The sequence below is a fragment of the Orbicella franksi genome, chromosome 1 (genome assembly GCF_964199315.1).
Source record: "Orbicella franksi chromosome 1, jaOrbFran1.1, whole genome shotgun sequence".
NCBI classification, from domain to species: Eukaryota; Metazoa; Cnidaria; class Anthozoa; order Scleractinia; family Merulinidae; genus Orbicella; species Orbicella franksi.
In genome coordinates, this window is record NC_138145.1 from 7,631,062 (window position 1) to 7,650,850 (window position 19,789).

General features: G+C 40.0%; 1 protein-coding gene across 2 annotated transcripts in view; it reads left to right on the top strand.

Annotated features, from left to right (window-relative positions):
• The window catches only part of LOC145487350 (uncharacterized), a 40,921-nt gene that overhangs the window by 8,239 nt on the left and 12,893 nt on the right, over nt 1-19,789 (top strand). Inside the window, exons 3-4 of one of the 2 annotated variants that reach the window (XM_081466116.1) lie at nt 4,896-5,651; nt 13,113-13,319. In XM_081466116.1, coding sequence (XP_081322242.1) covers nt 4,959-5,651; nt 13,113-13,319 — 900 coding nt within the window. In that variant the 5' untranslated portion in view covers nt 4,896-4,958. Of the gene's footprint in view, nt 1-4,699; nt 5,652-13,112; nt 13,320-19,789 lie in introns of those variants that run through there. The other variant, XM_081466123.1, reaches the window with a different exon arrangement.

Sequence of the window (19,789 nt, forward strand, 5' to 3'; positions counted from 1 at the left end):
ACTAAAGCGAGGTTTTGGTAACTAGCTAGACAACAATGAACAAAAGAAACTACATCTGGTGTGAATTAATAAAAAAAGAGTTTTTCACTACCGACGTTTTCATTTAGGGCGGATTTTAAGTCGCGTATTAACAATTTTTCCTTGATTTTACACTGTAAATCACATTGACCACTTGCTAGAATCTCAAAATGGTCCCATTTGATGTTGTGACCGGTAGAATTTGAATGATCAGCAGCAGCGGGGGCGTGACAAACATGAGTGAGAGCTTTGAAGTGCTCCGTCTTTCTGTCATACAATCTTCTTTTGGTTTTTCCGATGTAGAAAGCATCACAATCCCCGCAACTGGCTTTGTAGACAATCTTCGATTTCTGGGAGCGGTTAAAACGATCTTTGTAAGGAAAGAAAGACTTAAGACCGAGTTTACCAGAAGACCAGGCAGTGGTGATACATGCCATCTCTCCTTTTTGGATGAAACTTTGCCAGATTGAAGGTACTACCCAAAAACTCTAAAAGACAAAGTGGATCGAGTTTAGGATTTTTCCCTTAGGAGTTAGACCACCCTCCCCTCCTCTTGGTTTTTTGCCCAAAATCTCAAAAACGTCACTAAAACAAGCATCAAATTTAGACACCACTTCTGCTTACAGAATACATTGAATTTTACTGGTATCTCACACAAATAAAGATTGGACCTATTTCAGTTCACATCAGGAGTTTCAAGTCATTTGAAGTGACAGGTGCCAATGAAGGATTGTCATTTCCTACCCATGTCACGCAACATTTAGCTATAAGGCAAATTAGCTCAATTTCTGACTCAAATATTCCTTAAATCCAACTTTCTTAATCAAAACTGATTTCATCAAAGTTTAGAGTCATCCTTGGCCTGATCAAATCAAGAATAAATTTTTTGGCATCTGTTATTTTTTGGTAGCAAAAGCTGTTCAAACAACATGACAAGAGACTAGTTTTAACAAAGAGACAGGGGCGAAATCTAAAAATATTAGATATTGTAGAATCAGTTTACCAAAGCTATTTCTATGTTAATGCCATTAACAAAGTCTTTGAATATTATTTAGGGCAGTGGAAGCTCAATGAATGCAAAACTCTTTGCAATATCCCTTAACCCTCGGACATTCAAGGGGGATGGGTGGGTGGATGCCATATGCATCCCCAATAAGGTTTTTACAAAATTTTAAGAGGACGATTTAATCTAAGGGGCTGGAACATTTAGTAGCTGTTCATTCATCCTTCGCAAATATTTTAACATGTCAATTGTGTGTCCATCATCTTTTACGTTTCCATGGCAGCCGCTAGTTTCATGTGGGTTGGGCCAAAAGTCAACTTTTTTTTACATAATTCTGTATTTTTTCCAGTTTTCTTCATGAAATTCCAGAAATTCACCAATCTGTACATTTCATACGTATTCTGGCTTGATTTTCTATCAATTTCAGTTATTTATTGGCTTTTTAAGAAAAAGTAAAATCCAAGATGGCGGATCCAAGATGGCGGGTCAAATGACGTCATTTGACATTATATGACGTCACAACCAACGAATATGGCATCATTTCGTAGAACAAGTTCAGGGCTATCTAATCAATGTAAGTTTAGTCCGCTGTACCTTAACTTAACGAAAACTTAAGGGGATTCCATCCACTTTCCCCTGTACCACTGTGGGAATACGAGTTAGCTTGTACGTCCAAGGGTTAAATAACAGTGCAAAGCACCTAAATTCTATTCGTACAATCTAAATATGGGAATGAACGGCCATGATATTTTAATTCTAAAACATTGAGCAGTTAGATGAGAGTTTTTCTCAGCATATGTGGCTTTTTAGATTACTCTTGAAACCCTGCATAATCATCACAGGTCAAATACTTTATTTTGCAATTGATTATTGTCAACTCTTACTTTACACTCGGCATACAAACTCATCAATCCTGAGAAGTATTCTTTGCTAAAATTATTGTTTGCCCTCATTCCGAGATCAAAAAACCCTCGAAATATTGATTTTTGCTGCATCAGGCATGCAAGTAAATCTTGGTAAACACGTGTTCAATACTTGAACTGTAAGATTGAGCTTTAGCTAGCTATTATGAAAATGCGTTTTTCTTCTGAAAGTTCCTATGCTGAGTTAAGCGCAGATAAAGTTTATACCTCAAAGATGTTTGCTCAAAAAATTGCAAATAATAGCATGTCTGCGAGTAAGAAGATGTGTGAAAAAAAAAAAATTCTGAGAAAAAATTGAGCCTTGAGAAGATCTGGTAGCTGAAATCATCTGAAACCGAGGTTCCAAGCGAGCAGACATGACAACATACACGGCACCAGCGCCTTAGGTTTAGCAAGGTTTGGCCTGGTTGAACTTTTTGAATTTTTCTAGGCACTCAAGAAGCTTGAGTGGCTCTCGGCTACCGTTTTCTTTCCTGCTCAGTCACCTCCTGTGTACATCCATAGCTCCATAGCGCTGTAAAATAAGTAATGTTTTTTTTTTTCTGGTCACAAGACTGTATTACATACTCTACATGGTGGATGGTAAAGTAGCTGGCAAGTAGTACTGTCATCGTACTGCAAGCCTGGTCAAGATCTATTCTGCTTCATTTTGAGACCGACCCAGATCAGCCTGATGTATGGCTAGTCAAGCACTTCTGTACATCACAAACAACATGCTAAAGTACTGGGCTATTTTGTCTGCAGCAAGCTACTCTTCTTTGCTGGACATTCCCCTGCCACTACTGTCTTGCAGAGTCTCATCTTACCGCACTCATCCACTACATTTTCGTCCTGTCCCCTCATCTTCCAGGAATGTTCTTTTCGCATACGTGTTCACTTTCTCAGAAAAGCGGGTTCCTCTTCATGATGTTTTCAGACCCATCCCTATCAGATTTCTCGTGTGGATCATAATCACTAAAGGACGTTTGGGATTTCAACCCATTTTATCTTGATGCTGTCCATGGCATTTCTCTGTCTAACCTCATTAGGTGTTTACCCGCATCCATGTGTCTCTACAGACTGCAAAAGACTGGTATGTTTTTGTGAATCCCTCCTCAGGGTAGGAGGAATACGCTCTTGTAGCTTTGACAACTTGGGACTTTTCTTCAATAGATTGTGAGGTCCTAGACCATAGTTAATAGAGGTAGGTAAAGTCTGCATGCAAGCCTAGTGGCTCATCAGGCCGGAGCTTATCCCAGTTTCGGTAGCTTTAAACGACTAAGAGTACTTCTACTCCCCCTTGGATGGGATGCTAGTTTATCGCAGGGTTACCCCCTAGCATTAGATTCGCCGGTACCCATTTACACACCTGTGTGGAGAGAGGCACCGTGAGAGTAAAGTGTCTTGCCCAAGAACACAACACAATGTCCCCGGCCATGGCTCGAACCCGGACCGCTCGATCCAGCCGAGTCGAACGCGCTAACCATGAGGCCACCGCGTCTCCGACAAAGCCTCTCGTAGCTTTGACAACTTGGGACTCTTCTTCAATAGATTGTGAGGTCCTAGAAGTGTATTCCACAGAAATTCTCCTAAATACAGCGACGATCAGAGAGGTAAACTCGACTGAAATTGACTCAAATTTTACGGCGAGAGAAACACAGGATTACGCACCATTACAGCACCAAGCTACAAACAACCAGGCAAACTCTCACAACTTCAAAACACTTAATTGAATTTACTTACAGTGACTTTCCTTGTCATTTTAAAGTGAACGCAAATAAACTTGTGTTGAAAAATCGTCGAGGGATGTTTAAAAAAGGCAAAAGATTGACGATCGATTACCGCTAACTTTTAGGAGCGAAATTTAGGAAGCGAAGAAAAAATCCGGCCCGTGGGCCGTATCGTAAAAAGCTGCACCGGTCACGTGCGTATGATTAGCCAATCAAATTCGAGGATTTAGGATTCCGGCCCGCTCAGATGTTTGAGAAAAAAATAAAACACCTTATCATTCAATTTACGCTCTATTATCTGTCAAGTGGTCGCTTACTGGGTTAAAAACAAAAGAAAATTTCAAACGTTTAGCTCTAAAAGTGCTAAGGTATGGGGCTCCGCTCGCGCGCGACCACCTTCCCCCACTTCCCCGCAAAGTAGCGAACCCGTCCCCATCCCAACCCCCAACCCTGAAAGTAGTGAGCAAATGGCTCAAAAGTGTATTTGTTTCTCTAATAGATAGTCAAGTGAAGGCTACGTACGGTACTGTAGTTGTTTATTAAACGTACTCTACAAGTGAAGGTGTCGCTAATGCCACGAAGTATTGTGAAATGTCACTTCGTGCTTCATTCATTCATGTTGCCCCATTTTAAAACAAAACCCGTCAAACTTTCATCAAGCAACAGAACTGATAGTACCTACAGGAAATTTCCATCAAATTAAAATTTAAAACTGTGTCATTTTGAACAGGAGCGCAGTTCAAGGCGAACGTTTTAAACTTAAAATTGAGAACTCGACCAGCGCACTAAGATATTAATACAGTAGACTAACATATACCGGTGGTTCCTGAAATAGAAACTTTCTTCACTCCTACCGACCATTAACACGGTCTAGACATAAAGAGCATAAATTTAAATTAGAACGAAGAATTTCAGCTACTGTTTAAAGGGCTGTTTTTACGAATTTCCGTCTTTTATTCCTTAAAACCTGCTCAGCCGAATCAAATATAGATAACGTTTTCTGCTTCCCGAAAGTGAAGACCCCCCGAAAGTAGCGAGCCCCAAACGCCGCTAATTCCGAAAGTAACGACCCTCGTTACTTTCGGTAAATTACGGTATTCACCTCTGGAAATTATACTAAACTGGTATACTAATTTGAAACAGAGGAGGGTAAACCTGTAATGTTAATTATAACAGAGTAATTGAATTTTCTTGAGTTCATTTAAAACTACTAAAGTAAAAGGATTTTTCTTGTTGTTGCAGTTACTGTACGAGAACGATACTTTGAGAAATTAAGGTATATATCGAAGAAGATTTTTGTCATTGATGGAGTGGAAAGATTTTACAGAAGTAGCCGAAAAGGTAAAGAAGTTAACAGAGAAGTTAGAGGGAGAAACTGACAAGACTGAACATATTTGCGAGTTATACAGCGAGCTACTACGTGAAGAGCTAGCAACGCCCGAGGAGTGTAAAGATTTAGATGAGTTAACCAAATGCCTTAAGGAAATACAGCTTGAATTAAAGAAAGTACAGGAAAAAGTGGCGTCCGAGGAAATACTTATTAAATTCGTAGGGGCTACCAGCAGCGGCAAATCTTCCCTAATAAACGCCTTACTCCGATCACGTCGCCTGCCGGTTGGATTCGTGCAGACAACGATGTGCTTAATTAAAGTTTGCATTACAAGAGAGGAAAAATGGAGTGTTACTGTAACAGGAGAAAAAGGCGAAACAAGGTGTCTATCAGAAACAAAAGACGAAAAGGCTATAATGGATCTCCTCAGCCAAATGAGTGGCCAGGAACATAGTAAAGATCGGAAGGACCTGGGAATTGGCCCTCGTAGCGTTGTCCAAGTGAATTGGCCTGAGCATCTATGTAAAGATCTGCCGCCTAATGTTGTCCTATTTGATACACCTGGTCTTGGAGAGGATACTCAAAGCGACGAAGTTGTCACCGAGTCGTGCAGAGAAGCAGATATAATTGTAGCCGTCATGGATGTTATGTCCCCATCAAAAGCTACAGTAAGTGATACATGCGCTTACTCCATCTGGAGAGAATTGTATATGCTGGGAAAATAGCGCAAAGGCTTGCTGATTGCCTAATATCTTGTTATTCAGATATTCCAAAACCATACGTTCAGAGAAGTGCTAGTTTAAGAAGGCTAAAACATAGCCTCTGGCAAAGTGGCAAAGAGGTGCCAGAGCTTATCCCAAATTCTGTATAATGAAGCGACTGGCAAACTGTATCATAATAAGACTAAGTCAGTTCATAGAGCCAATAACTAAAATCAATTAATCAAATTACTTTATTACCAGCCCAATATTTTCCAAGTATTGGACAGCGCAGTGTCCGGAATGATCCCGGGCGACCACTCATTAACGTTGTCTTGTAGTTTAACGGCTTCCTTTACTAAAGAGTTGACTTATAATGTAGGCGTAAAAATGTTTTGTTTTTCTTCAAACTTTGTCAAAATCTTGCGCTGATATTCTCCCAGCGCGTTCTTCGCGCTTAGTTAATCGTCTATATGTATGGTACCCATGTACTGGGTCTCAAGCAAACATGTATTCAATCCTTGATGCATTTGTTTGCTTTCGTACCCGAAAGTCTTCATCGTTCGTCTAATTATGCATACAACAATAATCAGTTGGTTACATAAGTCAATAAATTAATTGGCTTTGTCGAGAACGGGCAGAATAGGGTATATTAAGATATATTATAATACGCTTCCTACTCAACGGATTAGACAAGGGAAAAAATACAATAGGCAACCAATAATAAGTGTTTGCCCGCACGAGTCGTATGAGTGCTCCCTATATCACAAAAAAGTATATATTGACAGGGGTATCCACTTATTACCTTTTGTAACCATGGAGACAGAAGATAGGATTTTAAGACGCACAGCATAATATACTAACGCGTACGCATTCAAATGATGCAAATATTGAGAAGAAAAATACATATTCTTGGTCGCAAGTCAGTCATGAAATAGAACGCGATTGAGCAAGATGAATAACGACGATACATATATTGAGGATAATACATGGGCGCGCATAGATAGGGAATATCTCTTCGAGTGTTCAACTCGTTATCTATATAAAGTTGAACACGATCGAGAAGAGATATTCCATCACTAGTCCACAAGCAACCATGTATTATTTTATTATATAAACATACTGATAACGACGTTTTTGACGATTTTCCAATTTCCTACCACTTTCCGAAGATTTCCGAAGATTCCCCAAAAATTGTCCGAAGACCACACGAACGTTTTTCAAATATTTTCCGAAGATTACCGAAGATTTCTAAAGATAACCGAAGATTGCAGAAGACTTTCGAGGAAGATTCGAAGACGCTTCGATCATACACCAACAAATTTAAGTATAGTTTAAGGGTGAAACATGATCAGTGAAGTCATCAATTTCTCCACTAGTGAGGATACGCCACCCGTGTCCCGAATGTGGTTTCGTGGCCGAACACAGTTTTCGCGCGCGCTTTTGCTGATGCAATTCAGCGCGCGCACAGGAATTGCAAAAACAAACATGCCGTCAATAGAGCGATCATTCTATTTACTCAACATCCACACTATCTGTGCTATTTTTCTCTATTATTGAACGCAGTGTATTGATGTCTTTAGTCTTTTATTACAAAGATATGCTAGAAAAGCTAACCATGCAAAGAACCCAGCAATTCTCAGCTTTTTCTTTGTTACCGAAAGAAACCGGAAGAACCCAGTTAAATGCAGCGCATGCGCAGTTGCTCGAAAAATTGAGACCGATTGCTTTTGCAGAAACTTACCGATTTCTAACGATCCAGTCGTTAGAATTTCAAGATATTTGGCAAAAAAATAGTTCAGGAACCATGTGAATGATCTATCACAAAAAATCTGAATTTTGACATAGGGAATTCTTAATAATACAGAACATGCAGTGCAAACGATTTACGGCGAATTACGAAAATCGTCTATGTCAAAATTTTATTAGAACAGTGTTGACAGAAGGGATTTAATGTCAATTTGTAGTTGGCAAATGATGAAAAAAATCTAACGACTGGATTTCTTTTAAATAAACAAAAACCATTTTTTAAGCCTTGTTTTTAACCAGCCCCGTTGCCATGGCAACAGCACACACCTTAGCCAAAATGCGAGAATAAACTCTTCTGTGGTTAACCTTGACTCTTGCAAATACCGGCGCCAAAGCATAAATAGTTTAAACATGGTGTCGTCACACGTGAAAATAAGATGTTATTTCACAGGTGAAAATAACACGATATTTTCACAAGTGAAAAGATCACCATTGCTATGGTTACATAATCCCTTAAAAAGTACTTAAATGTGTTGCTGTATGATCGAAACGGTTCTCCCTCGGAAATCTTCGGTTATCTTCGAACATCCTCGATAATCTTCGGAAATTTTGGAAAATGTTTGGTAACGTTTGTCTGGTCTACGGACAACTTTTGAAGAATCTTCGGAAATCTTCGGAAAGTGCTCGGAAATCCTCGGAAAATGGTCAAAAAAAGTCGTCATTTGTATGCTTATATAATAAAAAAAATAATACATGGCTGCTTGTAGCTATGGAATTTCTCGGGCAGCTGCGGTCACTCGTGAGATATAAAGTTGAACACTCAAAGAGAAATTCCATACCTACGCTCGGAAATATTAGCTGGTCAAGCTACTCTGAAATTCGAGCTTAAATAAAGTTTATGTATGTATGTATGTATGTATGTATGTATGTATGTATGTATGTATGTATGTATGTATGTATGTATGTATGTATGTATGTATGTATGTATGTATGTATGTATGTATGTACGCGAACCCATGTATACATATGTTATTGGCCGGCTAGGAGGTCCGTATAGTGAAAAACTGTAACCTCGGGCTTGAAAATGCTGCCCGAGGCTACAGGCCTCGGGCAGCATTTTTAAGCCCGAGGTCACAGTTTTTCACAAAACGGACCAACCTAAGCCGGACATGTTTATCGTATTTTCTTGGGGTAAATTGGCTTACAAGTGGGTTTGTTTACGCAACTTTGTCATTGAATTGGCTTACGCGCCGTCTACAAACCATTCGCAAAAATTCTAACGAGCGAACGAGTGAGAAAGTCAGATAATAGAGAAAGAAAGATGTATTAAAGAACAGGTTTATTTCGAACTACTTTATGTTAGTTGCATTTAGTTCACCAGTTAAGTTCTCCGAAAATGTTTTTCCGGTGTAAAATTTGGTGTAAAGATTGAAGTTGTACTACAAAAACAGTTTTTGTCAGTTGTTGCGAATCACTCGAAATCAGAGTTTTCTACCGTAAATTGAGTAGCGGATAGCGAGGAAATTCGTTAAGTCTATTCCACAGAAATTCTTTCAAATACAGCAACGATCAGAGACTGAACTCGACTGAAATTGACTCATGTTTTATTTAAAACTGTACAGAGAGACACACAGGATTGCGCGCCATTACAGTGACGAGCTACAAACAGCCAAACAAACTCTTACAACTTAAAAAGACTCAATTGAATCTACTTACAGTGACTTTCCTTGCCATTTAAAGGTGAAGAGAGATAAACTTGCGTTGATTATTCGTCGATGGAAGTGTAAAAATGTTGAAAAATTGACGATTACCGCTAATTCGTTCACGAAAATAGATCGACTCAACGGATTCCGCCGGCTGTTGCGGTCCGGATGAGAAGATTCCACCCGCTCCAGGAACCAATCAGATTGCAGGATTTGTTGAATTCCGTACGCTCGCGAGCTGAGAAAGAGATAATATCCTCTATCTTTTTCTCGACTCGTGAGCGGGCGGAATTCAACAAATCCTGCAATCTGATTGGTTCCTGGAGCGGGTGGAATCTTCTCATCCGGACCGCCACAGCCGGCGGAATCCGTCGAGTCGATCTATTTTCGTGAACGAATTAGCGGTAATCGTCAATCTTTCACCCCTTTTACACTTCGGTCGACGATCAGTCAACGCAAGTTTATCTCTATTCTCCTTTAAATGGCGAGGAAAGTCACTGTAAGTAAATTCAATTGAGTTTTTTTGAAGTTGTGAGAGTTTGTTTGGCTGATCCGTGTAGAATTTGTTTCGCTGTAATGGCGCGTAATCCTGTGTCTCTCTCTATACAATTTTAAGCAAAAAATGAGTCAATCTCAGTCGAGTTTACTTCTCTGATCGTTGCTGTATTTGAGAGAATTTCTGTCGAATACACTTAACGAATTTCCTCGCTATCTACTACTCAATTTACGGTAGTAAAGTCTGATGTCGAGTGATCGATATTCGCAACGACTGACACAAATTGTTTTTGTAGTACAACTTCAAACTTTGCATGAAATTTCACACCGGAAAAACGATTTTGGAGAACTTAGCTGGTGAACTAAATGCAACTAACATAAAGTAATTCGAAATAAATCTACTTAACAAATAGATTCCACGTTGCCGTGCGTCTGTTCAGTAATTGATCGCAGATAACGTCAAAATGTGGTAAACGAGGCGATAGCCGAGTGTGACACTGATGTTCTTACCTCATTTTGACGTCATCTGTGATCTATTAATGAACAGACGCACGAGAACATGGAATCTATTTATTTTATACAATAACGAAACAAATTACTACAGATAAAGCTGTTTGATTTCAAAATCTTTCAACATAACTCGAAAGCCGGCCTTTGCCCACGGAAAAAGCCATTTGACGTAATCTATTGTCTATACAAAATGAAGTAATCTCATTAGCTGCTATGCGTATCAAAGAATTGTGATTGGTCCAGGAAAATCACGCCACTGTCAAACTTGACTCGAACGTCGCTTCTCGTGGAAGGAAAACTTATAGTGAAAGCAGAATTGAGCTGCGAAATCTACAAATCTTAAAGAAAATGCTGGAAAAGTGAAGTCAGTTTTTGTCATGAGAGGAGCCCTGTGAGCGGAAAAGTTTGGACGTTGCCTTTAATATTGCGGGAGTTGGAAAATACGCTCGAAAAACTTGCTGTTGCGGTCAATCTGGAGGCTATTCGATTCGAGTTTTGAATGAAAGGAGCGTTAGTGACGGTGGAAATTTGTGTCCTCTGTGGTTGGAGATTCTCAAATCAGTTTGAAATAGTGTCGGAAATGCCTTTTAGCTGCGATACACTTGGGCGTATGCTGTAGTGAGCTATACTTTGCTCGCTGCTGTGCCCTGAAACGAACTGGAACATTCGCATCGGAAAGCAAAGTTAAGTGTTTATTTTAACTGATTCTAGGAAGTAATGATTTGATGGGTCATTCCTGACATCAATCAGTGTTTCAACAATTATTTTGAGACTGAAAAAGTTGAATTATATAAATAAATTAATCTTAAAAACATTTTGTTTATTGGGTTTGTTAAATTCGAGATAAAGCAATAGTTCTCGGCTTACCAAAGCCAATTTTGTGCTTGGTTTAGTCTCGCTCCACTGCCGACTGAGACTGCTCGAGTATGTTTTCCGAGTCATTTTCTGAAAAAGAAACGGCTTTATCTTTCTTCTTCCTGCTTCTCGTACCTGTTCAATACTTCGACAAGACTTTTTTGTACCTTATCTTTTGCCCAGTCACGTGAAATATTATCTAAGTTCTCAAAAGTTTCCGCCATTTTAAAACACAGAGGGAAAAACTTTGAAACGATGACGTCAATCGTGCGTCTGTCCTCTAAAAGATCATAGGCGAGAACCAATCAAAATGCGAGAACAACTTGGGTTGTTATATAATCTTTCATACATGAGTAATAACGAAGAGGCAAGATTTGCTGTTACTCCGAGTTTCGTGCTTACGCACTCATCAGACAGTATTTAATCCTGTCTGATGAGTGCGTAAGCACGAAACTCGGAGTAACAGCAAATCTTGCCTCTTCGTTATTACTCATATACTCAGCTCTACACTATATGTGTATTGAGCACTATTTTAATGGGATCTGCTACTTCCTCATATGGTAATCTTTCATACATCTTTCTCTGTCTAGTATCTTAGTTGCTCGCTCGTCCGCTCGTTAGATTTTTACGAATGGTTTGTAGACGGCGCGTAAGCTGATTCAGTGACAACATTGCGTAAACAAACCCACTTGGAGGCCAATTTACCGCGCAGTATTTTCCAGCCACACATGAGTGTTTATATAATAAATATATGTTATTGGCCGGCTTAGGGTCGGTCTGTATAGTGAAAAACTGTGACCTCGGGGTTGAAAATGCTGCCCTCGGCCGCGGCCTCGGGCGGCATTTTCAAGACTTCGGTCACAGTTCTACACTATACGGACCTCCCAGCCGGCCAGTAACATATATTTATTATATGGACACGCATGTGTGGCTGGAAAATACACCACTCGTAAAATTCATACGAAACCACATCCGGAACTCGGGTGGCGTATTTTCCATATCCTCAGTGGTGAAGATATCGCTGATTTCACTGATATTAAGTTTGTCTCTTAAATTGTACTTAAATTCTTTGTTGTCTAATTTAAACATCTCCGGGTCTTCCTCGAAAGTCTTTGGCAATCTTCGGTAATCTTCGGAAATTTTCGAAAAATGTTCAGCAACGTTCGTGTGACCTTCGGACAAGTTTTGGAAAATGTTCGGAAATTTTCGGAAAGTGGTAGGAAATCTTCGGAAAATCGTCAAAAACTTCGTCATCAGTATGTCTATATGATATCTTCTCGCCACCGTGTAATATTCTCTATTTAGTATCACCCAACTAGTGGACTAATGCAAATCCTGCATTTTGATTGGCTACGCTACTAGGGGACTATTAGTAATAGTCATCGAGTAGCGAAATTGGCGCCATCGAGCGTGACGCTTTCTTTCGTTTTATTCCCAAATAAACATTTCTTCAATTTGCATTTGCTAACTTTATTATTGCCTTTTCTGTCCGACTAGTTGGGTGATACTAAAACAATTAGACCCTTCGCCCTCAAGGGCCACGGGTCAATAGCCCATTCGGCTTCGCCTCATGGGCTATTGACCCGTAGCCCGCAAAGGCTACGGGTCTAATTGTTAATTATGCAGACTTCAACTGCGTTCTTTAGGAATTCTATTGAAACTACTGTAAGGCAACGGGGTTTTTTAGGAATGCGTAAATTAGATACGACAAAACTGTTGTAAAATAGGAAACAAATGGGAGCACTTCTGTATATTTCCTGTTTTCACATGGGAATGTGACACACGATTTTGTAGGAGAATATGAAAACTTGCATGTAATTTCAATGATTTAAAACAAGAACGAAATTTACTTTTTCCAATTACAGCTATCTCCATTTAATGAAGTGGACTTGCTCTGTCCGGGATTTGCGACAAAAAAAAGTTAAAAAGTGATAACTTTATCATTATGACATAGCAAAGCCATGAAATTAAATACAACGGAATGCGAAAATACCAACAGAACCTAGAGCCTCGGTTCGAGCAGGGCATAGTACAAAGGACACCTTATAAACATGATATGGTCAACCCAGCGCTTATGCTTATTTTCTTTGTGTCTAACGACTATTCTTTGTACCCTAAGGTCACAAGGCTAGTGAAAGAAGTAAATTGCCAGTATACCTTCGGCGTCTTTACGAAATGGGACGAATGTACAAGAAAAGCACAAGAAAGCAAAGCTACGGTTGATTTGGACCAAGCACGCAAAGAGAACAAAAAGAAATTCGAGGATGCTCTGCCGAAGCAATGCGAAGTGTTCTTTGTTGATGTGAGCTGTGAAAACAACAATAACGTAAGTCTTTTGTTTTTGTTCTTTTACAGTATGTTATTATGCACTGAATGTCACTACGCCTGAATAAAAGCCAACAGCCAAATTTGATCCGATTCTCCAGACTTCTCTTATAAAGAAAACAGGCAGACATACTGGGGTAGGATAAAAAAAAGAATAATGTCGACTATTATAGCAAGAACTTCCCTACTTATTTTACTATTAAGCCGTAAAGGAACAACCCAATCAGGAGTGGATAAAGCATAGCAATGCTTGTGTATCCTTGCTTTAGGTAATCCAGTCAAAGTAAGTCTAAGTGAATGCCATATACAGTACTATAAGGCTGGCGTTTCCTTTGTACACAAAATTTTCATTGCTGGGACCATGTCGGCTGGTTTCTAAGCGCAATTAAGACCATTATTTTATCTCTCAGTTACTACACGCACTACGATTCGTCAAATTAGTTTAGCGGGTCATATTCTGCTGTACGGTCCGCTAAAATTGGACGCTGTTTTTGACGCCAAAATGTCTCATAATTTATCGCCAAGTTTTCTTAATGTTCATAGCAAATAAACCGTTTAACTTTCCGTTTTCGTAAAATTTTGACGACAAATGTTAAAACGTTTGTGCGAACGACTTAGTAGTCGAGGAGGAGATTCCCAAAATGGACCTAGAAAATGCCTTACGTAGCAACCCCACTACGCGAAAGGTTTGACCCCTGATTATGATAGCCTGATACCTATAAACATTGGGGAGGTCAGTCAAACCCACAAATTGTGGGTTCAGTGGTTTGCTACACGTCGATTGGGGTGCTTTTCGTTCCACCTATATCTCCGGTACTATCAAATCAAACGATGTGAAATTTGGAGGGGAGATGTAACTTCAGGCCTAAGAGAGCAGGTACCTCCACAACCAGAGGCTGCAAAACGTGCAGAATCCTTTATAAGCTCATTGTACGTTCCCTCATCAAGAGCAGGAACAACAGCAGATGACGTAAGGTAAGATGATATCATTAAATAGTGTATTTATCCTCATTTTTTGCCATTTATATATTCAGATCTACAATTGCGTCTAACCCCAGTAAATATGCCACTCAACACACACGATAGATTGCTTCGCAAGTGAGATTCATAACGTGATATTAACGAAAAATTGAATTCTAAAATAGGTACTGGGTGTTTCGCCAGAAGAAACAGCCCAATGAGGGTCTTCCCCCTGCATAGGAAAGCATTCGACTTCACATCACACGTGCTAATTACCAGGTGATGGTTTGGAAGCGATCCTTGCAGGCATTCTCAGACCTACCACCACCCACTGGCAGTGGATCGGAACTGGAAGATGGCTGTTTAAAGCTTGTTTTGATGTCACAAGATGCAGCTCCCGAAGGGTTGGGAGAGCTAACAGTTTGTGAATGTCAGAAGTCGGCATGCACGACTGCTTCCTGTGTATGTAAAAAGAGCAACCTGCCGTGCACAGAAGCTTGTGGGTGCATGGCTGATGTTTGCGAGAACCCACATACAATGCTAACTGTTATAGATGACGTTGGTGACAATGATGAATAAGGAGATTCTATAGGCACATTTTGGGGTCGACCGCGCGAGACTTGGAGAAGGACTGTCGAAAGGGAGCTGGAAAAGGAAGGTTTAAGAACATGGGCAGCAGCAGCATCGGCTGCGGAGGACAGAACAGCCTGGAGACAGAGAGCTTACGGCCCAATTCTCCATTTGGAGAACGGATAAATGATGATGATAGGCACATTTTGGAAAGCATGTATATTGTATCTTTTGGTTTTTGCAATCTAAGCAAATATCATTTTGTAAGAAACTGAGGCCATGGCCTCCTCTTGGCAAAAGGTCAGAAATATAATGGTAATAATGACATGACAGCTCTTTGTGTCATTATTTAGAGTAATTCTAAAACTTCCTGATTCCAGTTTCCGAATCAACCTATGTAGTGGCAACCAACACCATTAGGCTTGTAAAATGATGTTTATCTCATGTTGTTGACGTTATGTAAATTATTTTGGTCGGTGGGAACCTTTTATATGATGCCTGAGGCGAATTACATAAATACATATAACGGTTTTAGATCAAGTCGTTTGTTTGCCATAAAAGTATACCATACCCACACCTCCCCCAACGAATTGTAGGTTGCTAATCGCTCTGAGTTCCACAATTCACGGAACTATAATACCACTGGTGTCTTAGTGTGTGAGAGAGAGTGAGATAGAGCCTTAAATTGCAATGTAATGTTTCAAAACTATGGGAAAAAAATAATAGGTCACTCTGCATGGACCATCAAGGACAGTTCTCATAGTTTCTTGCTGTCACAACAGCCATCATTTATCATTCTTTGCCTCTATTTTGTATTTTAGGGATAACACGTCGAAAGCCTACCTAAACCTAACATGGTCCTTCTGCATAATTATAATTTTAGACCTAAAACTTAAGAAAATTCAGGAGTTTTTCTTTTATCCCTTAGCAACCGTTACCACGGTAACGGTTTCCACAGCAAATACACTTGCAAACGATTTCTCTCCCGAAGTCCTCTCCAAATTTCATATCATTTGGTCTGATAGTACCGGAGATATCGCTGAAAACCTTTCTGAGCATGCTCATTTCGGTGGAATGAAAAGCACTCCCACGCTCTAGAAAATCGACGTGTAGCAAACCACTGACTCCACAATTTGTTGGTTTGACTGACCTATCAATGTCTATAGCTGGTTTTCACATGACGTCACCAAAATTCGATCTACAAAACTATTGATCTCCCTGAGATGTTACTTAAATGATGTACAAGAACAGCTGAAAACTAATATTCATACAAATTTTCGCCCCGAATGGGTTCTTGAGTGGTTTTGTGATACACTAAGCTTGAATTTCTAAGCTTTTACGTGACGCGGCATTTGCATGACGGCCAAGAGACCTGTCATGATGGTTAAAAAAGTGACTTATTTCGGGGAACTTGGCTATCTGAAAAGTTCATGTCTTAGAAAAAGTATTATTTGCTTTTGTAGCAAAACTCAGTGACAGATGTTTCTGTTGGTTTCCGGCCGCCATGTTGGTGCCCATACGGACGGGCACCAGCGTGGCGTCTCCATACAAATCTCTATAAATTTGGGTAAAAAATTTCTCCGCATATCTCGCATAAGAAAAATTGCTGTGACCAGAATTTTGGCGAGAGTTTTTGCATATTTACCTTCTTTCATTTCCCAGATTCTGGACTTTATCTATTGACCGGTTTTGACTTTTATTTTGATCTATTTTGAACTGCGTGACACTGAAAACCAGCAATAGGTATCAGGCTATCATAATCAAGGGTCAAACCTTTTGTGTAGTGGGGGTGCTACGTGGTCGACGTTTTCTGGCTTCTCCTCCTCGACTATAGCAACGATTTTGAATTGAATCAGTCGTTTTGCATTGACGTAAGTCAGTCATTAGAGCCGTTACAAGTGACTAGAAATGGTCTATAGCACCCGTCCGACCCACTATAGAAATACAATAAATCTCTTACTAAGTTCGTCTTGTCGGTACGTACTGTAGGTTACGGATCCTCGTTTTTTTTCCCTTTGATTCATGGCCTGCGTGCTTCAAGCTTGGGCTATAAATTGAAGGGGGAAAACTCGGTCCAAATACGTACAAATACCTATCCTATCTTATCCCTACCTACATAGATCTATCCGCATTAAGTATATGACGAAATAATGAGTCTGATATCGCTGCAGACTCCGACAGCGATGGAAGAGCGAGTTGCCGAAAGCGGGCGACCCATTTTTGGCGCCAAATTAAAGGGAGGATTTCGTGGTTCGGCGCATGTCTCTAAATCAGAATGCTTTTGTTCGCTTCTTATCAGTGTTATCGCTTTAAAACCCAACTCAGATGTAGTTCAGTAATCACATGCCATAGTTAGTCGTGGCAGAATGACGTATGACCAAACTTTTAAGAAGATTTCAGTGGATTTTACTGACGCTGGTCCTATGTCAAAAGCGTGCACAAGCGAATAAATAATACAGACATGCACCAAGCCGTGAAACCCTCCCTTTTAAAGCTTGGAGACACAAAACGTTCAAATTTTCCCTTCTGTTAATCTGATATGTTATTGCAATTATAAATTCCTTTTCTTCAACAATGAATTCAACCCTTGCATTTGATACGCGATGGAAACCAAGAATTTGTAGAAAACAGCAGGAAAAATCGAATTTTTCCTACCAAAAATTGGCCCAGAACTGCACTGAAACAGCCAAAACCCGTGATCTCTTTATGTGAAATTAAACGACTGGTATTTGAAACATGTTTTCTTTCTTGAACTGAAGCGAAACTGCTCTGGAATCGAAGAACACGTCGTTAAAAGTAAAAATCAACGGAAAGAACTGATACCTCATGTTGCAAGTGATTTTTTTTGTGTGAGATGCGAAGGCCAACAAGAAAAACGTTTTTCATGCTACCACGAGATCGAGGAAACCATGATTAAATTTCAGATGAATTCTCGTCAGAAGATGACATTTGTATGTGAAAGTTAACAAACAGTCCTGGACTAAGCGAGGCGGAACTGTTGTTTCAAGTATTTTGCAACAGAATTTTGCAGCCTGCCACAGTGATTAAGAAAGCGCTCGTGACTCACATTGCTGCCCAATAATCCTGTTTACATTATTTGGCCCCGATGTGCATCGAGATCAAACTTTTAGATGGATAATATAGCTCCTTAGCTATTTTGGTCTGCCCACTAAGAAAGGGAAGCCATGGGACTGCCATCGTGGGTCCATGCCAAGTTCTGTCAAGTTCGTAGAATAAAAGCGCCACAAGTATCTACACGTAACGTCTACCATAATTCAAAAGAAACGTAAGCAAGCAAACAATTTGTCATCTGTAAGGCTTAATTTGGGACGTTTTCTTAACTTTTTTAATCTTCTAACATAGCATTTGGTCTGTTTAGCTCATAGCATTATCTGCTATGCAATTAAAATAATTTTCATACAAACCGGCTTGAGTTCCTGAGAGACCAGCGACGTCTTACTTGGCGCCGAGCCTTCATCGAGTCCTCGCCGCGGATTTTATCCTATCACAATCTTGCTAAAACTTGGGCACAATGCCAAACACTGCGACGCATCATATACTCACATCAAAACGGCTTTTTTGAATTTCACTTCTTTTTTACCCTCTGTTCTCTTGTACGCTCTTGTGAGAGGTGCATGCATTGTGCTACAAAGAGTCCTAGGGAACGCAACAACTCTACAAAGGTTTAAGCGGGGAGGCTCCGCCCTGAGGTCCAACCCCTTACCCTTTTGAATACCATTTTGACAGAAACGGTACCCTTTTCGTATACCTTTCATTGAAAAGAAGGTGCCCCTTTCAAATACTTTAATAACTGGCCCGTTTTAAGAATAAGTCGCCAAAAAAGGAAGTCTTCTTGTCATCTTCATGTCCTGCCTAATTGCCGGTTTTCATGTGACGTTATCATTTTCCAAAATTGATAATAACCAATTCTTCTAAAGTTTTGCTTTGATCAGATGGAAGAACCTCTAATAGAGGACGTTTAAATTTCCAAGTTTTTGCGTTGCGTGACTTTAAAATGGCTTCCCGAGAGGGCTCTTGCGTAGGTCAAAAGGGGAATTAATGCTGAAGTTTTAGCTAACTGAACAGTTCTTGCACTAGAAGAATTATTACTTTCAATGTTTCGGAACTCTAGAGTATAATTTTTTTGTTTCAATGCCAAAACTCAATCCTAGATATTTCTGTTATTTTACGGCCGCCATGTTAGGGCCCCTCGGAAGGGCACCAAGCTGGCGTCTCCATACAAAGCTCTATAAATTTGAGTAAAACACTTTTCTGAATAACGCGCGAATGAAAACCACACAGATCTAAATCTGGGCGAGGTTGTTTATATATCAATCATTTATCATATCCCAGATTCTTGACTTAATTTATTGAATGGTTACTAATTTTATTTTCATTGCGTGACAGTGTAAACCTGCAATAAATGACAGGGCCATATGGTGCGTCTGTTCGAAACATGTGAATTAAAGGCCCTTTAAACTAACTAAATGAGAGATTTCCCTACCCTTTCATGTGCCCATACTTGTACTTGTATAATCGTGCCCATTTTCATACCTGAAGCCTGTAAAAGGTACCCCTTTCGGGCGGCGCCACCCCCCCCCCCCCTATAGGCTATTATAGGGAGTATCCCTACCCCCGGGCATTTTAGGCAGTTTATTCACAAGGCATTCCAGCGGAATTCATACCATGTAAACTAAAACCGTTGGTTTTCATCCAAACGCGTATAAATTGAACCTGCAACACAATCAGAACCACCTTCGAGCATCGCGCAGAATTCCGCGACACATCCGGGACCTTTTCCATCGCTTGTAGCGCTAAATTTGAAATCCCGTGAGTCAAAAGACGCAAAACAGTAATGAAAATGGCCGAAAACGGTGTAACATCATCGACTGCTCCTTGCCATTTTTTCATTCTATGCAGCACACTGATCTGATCGCTTAG